Here is a 7,230-nt window from a genome sequence, read left to right as displayed (position 1 = left end):
GATTTATCCCAGGGATGCAAGGATTCTTCAATATATGCCAATCAATCAATGTGATACACCATTTTAACAAATGGAAGAAGAAAAACCATATGATCATCTCAATACATGCAGAAAAGCTTCTGACAAAATTCAACACCCATTTACAATAAAAACTCTCCAGAAAGTGGGCATAGAGGGAACCTACTTCAACATAATAAAGGCCATATACGACAAACCCACAGCAAACATCATTCTCAATGGTGAAAAACTGAAAGCATTTCCTCTAAGATCAAGAACGACACAAGGTCGTTATTCACAATAACCAAAACATGGAAATAACCTAAGTGTCCATCAATGGATGAATGGATAAAGAAGATGTGATATATACAATGGAATACTACTCAGCCATAACAAAGAATGAAATAATGCCATTTGCAGCAACATGGATGCAACTAGAGATTATCATACTAAGTGAAGTAAGTCAGAAAGAGAAAGACAAATGCCATATGATATCACCTACATATGGAATCTAAAATATGGCATAAATGAACCTATCTATGAAACAGAAACAGACTCACAGACATAGAGATCAGACTTGTGGTTGCCAAGGGGGGCAGGGAGGGATAAGGATGGACTGGGAGTTTGGGGTTGGTAGATGCAAGCTATTACATTTAGGATGGACAAACAACAAGGTCCTACTGTATAGCACAGGGAACTATATTCAATCTCTTGGGATAAACCATAATGGAAAAGAATATGAAAAAGAAATGTCTATATGTGTACAACTGAGTCACTGCTGTACAGCAGAGATTGGCACAGCGTTGTAAATCAACTATACTTCAATTTTTAAAAAAATGTTAAAAATAAATAATTGAAATCAGGATCTTGAAGTGATAGCTACGTCCCCATATTCATTGCAGCACTATTTGCAATACCTAGTGAAGATACAGAAACAACTGAAATGTCCATGGACAGAAGAATGTATACAGAAAATGCGGTATAAACATACAATAAATATTATTCAGCCTTAAAAAAGAGGGAAATGACACCATTTGCAACAACATGGAAGGCATTCTAAATGAAGTCACAAAACGACAGAAGGACTGCATGATTCCTCTTATATGAAGCATCTAAAATAGTCAAACTTACAGAAGCAGACAACAGAATGGAGACTGCCAGGGTTGGGGGGAAGGGAAAATGGGGACTTGTTCAATGGGTATAAGTTTTCAGTTATACAAGACGAATAAGTTCAAAAGATCTCTGAAAATCGTAGCGTATATGGTTAACAATTCAGTGCACACTTCAGAATGTGTTAAGAGGGTACATTTCATGTTCAGTGTTCTTACCATAAAAAAAAGGGAGCACAAGGAAATCTTGGAGGTGATGGATATGTTTATTACCTTCATTACGATGATGGTTTCATGAGTATGCATACTCATCAATTTGTATACGTTAAATGTGTCCAATCTTTATGAATATACTTCAACAAAGGTATAAAAAAGTTAAAGCTATTGAAAACATTAAAAAAATTAAAATAAAAGCCATCGTAATAACTTTTAATTTTATCTTTATTTATGGAGGTAGTTATTATTATACCCATTTCATTGCTAAGACGCTGAGGGCCAAATGGCACAGAATTAGGTAAGTCTCCCAGGGCCACCTGGCAAATAAATGGTGTTTGCAGACCTCCATATTATTATCATTGTTATTATTATTATTTTTTTTTTTTTTACAATTCAGTGGTTTTTAGTATTATATTTAAAGTTGTGCAGTTATTACCATCATTTAATTTTAGGACACTTCCAAAAGAAATCCCATACCCATTAGGAATCACTCCCTATTTCCCCCTACCCTTGACAATTCTAATCTACTTTGTCTCTATTTCCATAGGATTTTTATATCTCCCTAATGTACTCACATAATTCAATTTTTAAAAAAATCAACTTACAGAGCTTTTTAAGAACAGAATGCTGTATAGCTACCAATGGAACTATTTATCTTAACTTGAATAAGTCACTTTAAAACTTCAGAGTACAAACCTGGATCCTTTTCCCCTGAATTGCTTGTTTTCTTTTTTTTTTTTTAATAATAATTCTTTTTTAAAATAAATGTATTTATTTATTTTTGGCTGTGTTGGGTCTTCTTTTCTGTGCAAGGGCTTTCTCTAGTGTGGCGAGCAGGGGCCACTCTTCATCGCGGTGCGCGGGCCTCTCACTATCGTAGCCTCCCTTGTTGCGGAGCACAGGCTCCAGACGCAGGCTCAGTAGCTGTGTTTTCTTGAACTTTATTCCTCAGGTATTATAATCACTAACTGCAAACAGTTTCTCTTTGAATTATCTTTGGCAAGAATCCAAATTTTTACTTTTTTAAAAAAGGAGCAACTCTGAAGAGAAAGAATTAGGCAGATAGTTTATGGCTTCTGTATTTCTTATTCTAGATTTAGAAAACTTCCTTATTTGATTCATTCAACATTAGGCACTTGATGAAAAAATAAAATGCGAAAAAGAAAATGTTTCAGATTGTTTTCCTGACATAAGACACCTCGCCTAGTTAGTGAGCTGATGCGTATCTTGTTTCCAAGGTAGAATGTAAACTCTCTCAGAAGGGAGATCAAGGCACTCATTCATTACTTCACATCTGTCCTGTACACTGCATGAGCGCTTTATATTTTATTATAGGTCCCAATTATAAGTATGAAATCAGAAAAGAAAAACCTAAATTTGTTCTCCAACTTGGGGGACAATGGTTACAAATGCTCACTTCTCCCTACAAGTCAGTTTAGCATTTCAATTCATACTTAGCGTTCCAAGGAAGCTATATAAGAAGCACAGTTCCTGCTCTATAAAAATTTATTAGCGTTCCACTGTGATGTCCCAAGATAAAGTCACAAATTATGAGAAAGCCAAATCTATAAAGAACCTTAAAAGACCATCTGGTCCAACCAGCTCTTATTTTCTTGATCTGAAATATGATAAGTTGGAGTTGCCCAAGCAAATCAGGACAAAGCTGCTATTCAGTTTGGGGTACCACTCATTAAACTAACAAATGTAGTAAATGTGGTAAACATCATGAAAACCCATTGCTGTATGCAAACATTCAGATGTACAAGAAAGATAAGGAATGATGGGTTTTTTGGGTTTTTTAAAACAAATTATTCGAAGTATTCTAAATAGAAGATCCAATAATGCAGAAAAACATCCTGTAAAGTTAGATTTACCCACAACTTTTCAGGAACAGCTCATAAAACTGGGTGTATGTATATTGAAACAAAAGTTGTTAGAAGGGGAACCTATTACGAGCTTCAGGCTTTGCACCTGCATCTCATTTAATCCTTCAAAACCCTGTGAGGCTGGCAGAGCCATCACCGCCTTTTCACAGCTAAGAGAACAGACTTAGGGAGACCAAGTAATTTAGCTAAGGGCTCACAACTGGTTAAAAAATAAATTTAAAAAGGCCCTCAGTTACTAACATAACGTATTCTGATGTCATACAGCCTTTGGCAAGGTTTAATTCAATGGCATATTCAACACAAACATTACACTATTATTCTCTGACCTTCATTTCCATGGCTGGCCTGATTTTATCACATTTTTATATTTTTAAACCAATTTCCAAAGTGACCTTTCTTTGAAGTGTACCAGCTGACAGCTGGTACAGCTGTGAATGTACTGTAAATGACAGGATACATTTTTTTTTCATTTTCACTTCCCTCACTGCCTACTCCAGAGAATGACAAATGAAAGATTTTAATCAACACTTTTTGCACATTAAAATTTCAAGCTCTGTAATCGCAAAAATTAATCCCACAGAGTTTACCTTAAGCAAACTGGTTGCTTCAGAATGACTTAATCAATGTTATCATGAAAATAAAATACATTTCTAGCAGGCACCACAGGAGGAAATTGGTGACCAAAGCCTCAGGGCTGCTCAAGCTCAAAAATAACAGGAAAGTTGAAAAAGGTATTGGACTAGGAGTTTAGATTCCTGGATTCCACTTCTGGTTCTGCCACTTAACAAGTAGTAAGAGACGACCTAACTTCCTGGGACATGTTTCACTTTCAGTAAAACAGAGAATATAATTCTTGACCTATCTTGTACACAAGATTGTTCTGATGGTCAATGGAGATAATGTGCAGATTTAAAAACATGGTGCTAAACAGCACCATAGATATTATTTTATAGGTGGAAAAAAGGAAGCCCAGAGAGGCTAAATAATTTGAAAACGTCACGCAGCCAGGGGATGACAGAGCCAAAGACGGGAACCCCTGAGATTTTCAGTCCTGAGCTTTTTAGAGTCCACCTGTTGTCTTTAACAGCTTCTACCCAATGAACTTTGCACATTATTACTCAACATTATTTGCGTGCCACCTCAATAAAACTACCCTGGTGTCCCTTTGGGAAAGTGTCATAACCATTCTTGATTTATAAAGCTACACCTCAAAATGCAAGCTTCCTGATTTAATATCTTAATGCTGGAAAGGCTATTCCCGGTCAATTGGACCGACCTGCAGCATAAGAATTCGTTCTACTACATCCGCGAGAGGCATACTGGGCAAAGTACTCACAACCATCTCTAAGGCCAATAAAAGAACTTCTTTGCAGCCCACTTTAAAACAACTGAAACTTTCTTTGCAGCGTGTACCAAATCAGATTGCTTTTTAAGTCCAAGCTTTGCTCACTTCATATATATGGCATTAGCAGGATCGAGAAAAGAGCTGGAGGACCCTTGGGTTCTGCCACGAGCTCCCTGGGAAAAAAAACTCTCCAGGCTTCAACCCCCAGAGTGTGAAAAGAGGGTGACGACAGCAAACACCCGCAGTGTTCCCCTCGAGGGATGCTGAGAAACTATTGGGCGGGAGAGCGGACGGTGCGCAGGATGACTGAGCAGCCGACTCAGCGGGGTCCCAAGCAGCCCAGTGCAGACACTGGGCGCAGGCGGTCCCACCCCGGGCCCCGCCCGGCTAGGGGGGGGTGGGGACTGCGCGTGGGGGCGCCCCTCCCCCGGCTTCTTTAGTGCGACCGGCGGGGGTCACTCACCGGGCCAGGAGCTCTAGGAAGATCACGTTACTGCAGCAGCCTGCGAAAACTAGGCCCACCGCGAAGGCCGGGCGCATGGCCGGGGCAGGGTAAGGGGAGCGAGCGCGCAGAGGAAGCGCCCGCCTAGACTGCTACCCCAGGAAACCCGGCTGCCGCCTCGCCGCGGCACTGAACATCACCACCGTCCCGGAGTGCTGCTCTCCTGGGGCCGTCGCTGTCTCCCTTTTCCCGGCGGCCGCCACCAACGCTGCCGGCGAGGAGCTGTAGTTAGCCGTCAGCCGGGGCCCCATTCATCCGAAGGGGTGTCCGAATCCGGGCCAGACTACACTTCCCAGAATGCTGCGCGCCCGTACGTCCGGCTGCGTCGTAACTCGCCTCTGCCCGGCAACTCCACCGGAGAGGAGAGACAGGCGAGGTGCCCGTCATGCCTCGCGCGGTAGCAAGCCGCGGGGCTTGCCGGGAAGTGAAGTTCCAACGTTGTTAATGTTGTTTCTTAAGAGGCCGCCAAGGGCTCTGAAAGGGATTCGTCCAGCACTTTCACGGTAAACTCACAGCTGACGGCACTAGAGGTACACACCTGTGATTGCTTGATCGTTGGAAGTATTCTAGTATCTGAATATTCTCCTGAATTGGGAGAAGGTAGATATTCTCTGAACTTCCTTCTCTACCTTTTGAAAAGAACATTGCACTCGGGAAGTTCTGGGATTGAATCTTGGCTTAGCCACTAATCAGCTCGGCTATCTCAGGCAACTGCTTTCTCATCATAGGTAAAGATGGGAACAGTTAATGCCCATCTTACCTGGCTGTTGTGAGGATTAAAAGCTATGATCACCTGGGGATCTTGTTAAAATGCAGGTTCTGATTCACTAGACCTGCTGTGGGGCCTGAGGTTCTGCACTTTCAACAAGTTACCAGGTGTCAGTGATGCTACAGATCTGTCAAACACACTTGGAAGAGCACATGCCTATAAACCAGCTGACTCTGGAGACCTTTCCATCCCACCCGTCTCACTGGCTCAGGGACTCTGGGCCAGCCAACCAGCCACCCAGGCTCCTCTTTCCCTGTAGCCTACAGTCAGGCTCAAACAAACTAACTCGTCCTTCTCCTTCACTTTAACACTGAATATCTTTAAAGAGTAATCTATATTCACGGTCTCTGCTTTTTACTCTCATCAAAGCCAGGTTATTGAAAGTAGCCTCATTTAGAGCCCTAATGACCTCTCAATTGTCCAAACCACATATCACAGGCTCACCTTACTTGATCTTGCCACGGCTTTCGACAATGAAAGCTCAATCCTCTTGACATTCTCTTGTCCCTCTGCTCATAAGACATGAGCGGCCTGTTTCTCTTTCTACTTCTCTGACTTATCTTTTTCAGTTTTCTTTTTGGGCTTTTCCTCCTCTGCCCACTGAGTTCTCCTAACAGAGCTCCATCATTTGTCCCTCCTCTGTTTCCCTGAACACTTTCTGTTGGTTATCTCATCTTCATAACTTCAACCATCACCATATGTAACTGAGATCTTACGTGTATGTACAGCCCCAATCTCCTGTGTGCCTTAAATCAAAGTTTCCAACTGCTTATTTGACATTTTCACCAATAAATCCTTGTAAACCCCTCAACAACAGCATATACACAGTTCATTATCTACCCTCCCAAATAGGGCCCTTATTTCTACTAAGGACATTATCCACTATCTGTTCTCTTTGGGCAAAAACCTAAAAGATATTCACAGTCTTCCTTGCCTTCCCATCACACATTTCTTTTATCTCTACATTCTGTCAATTCTGCCTCACAAGTATCTCTAGATTCCAGCCTCGCCTTTCAGTTTACATCGATGTCTACTTATCCTCCTAACATATCTTGGTGCCTTCAGCCTCTTCCCTCTTCAACTCATCCTCCATGCTGTCGCCATACTGTTTCCAAAAACAAACTCAAACTCTTTTATGTCACACTGCTTTTCCATGATGTCTGTTCCAATTACCAGTACTGTGTAACAAACCACTCCAAAATGTGGTGATTCAAAATGTAGTATAGGGCTTCCCTGGTGGCGCAGTGGTTGAGAGTTCGCCTGCCGATGCAGGGGACGCAGGTTCGTGCCCCGGTCCGGGAAGATCCCACATGCTGCGGAGAGGCTAGGCCCGTGGGCCATGGCCGCTGAGCCTGCGCATCCGGAGCCTGTGCTCCGCAACGGGAGAGGCCACAACAGTGAGAGGC

The 7,230-nt window shown here is 41.9% G+C and overlaps 1 protein-coding gene across 8 annotated transcripts in view; it reads right to left on the bottom strand.

Moving 5' to 3' along the window:
* Nucleotides 1–5,319, bottom strand: part of SLC35B4 (solute carrier family 35 member B4) — a 54,734-nt gene extending 49,415 nt beyond the window's left edge. For all 8 annotated transcript variants that reach the window (XR_003002265.1, XR_003002266.1, XR_003002264.1 and 5 more), the window contains exon 1: nt 5,017–5,319. Coding sequence is in view for 5 of the 8 variants with exons in the window: in XM_024737961.1 (XP_024593729.1) it covers nt 5,017–5,093 (77 nt within the window). In the remaining 3 variants the exon portion in view is untranslated. The remainder of the gene's footprint in view (nt 1–5,016) is intronic.
* Nucleotides 5,320–7,230: the final 1,911 nt, after the last annotated feature.

Source organism: Neophocaena asiaeorientalis, unplaced genomic scaffold, assembly GCF_003031525.2.
Source record: "Neophocaena asiaeorientalis asiaeorientalis breed wild unplaced genomic scaffold, Neophocaena_asiaeorientalis_V1.1 scaffold364, whole genome shotgun sequence".
In the NCBI taxonomy this organism is placed as follows: Eukaryota; Metazoa; Chordata; class Mammalia; order Artiodactyla; family Phocoenidae; genus Neophocaena; species Neophocaena asiaeorientalis.
The sequence above is the reverse complement of the archived record's forward strand: the minus strand, read 5'-3'. Positions and strand labels throughout refer to the sequence as shown.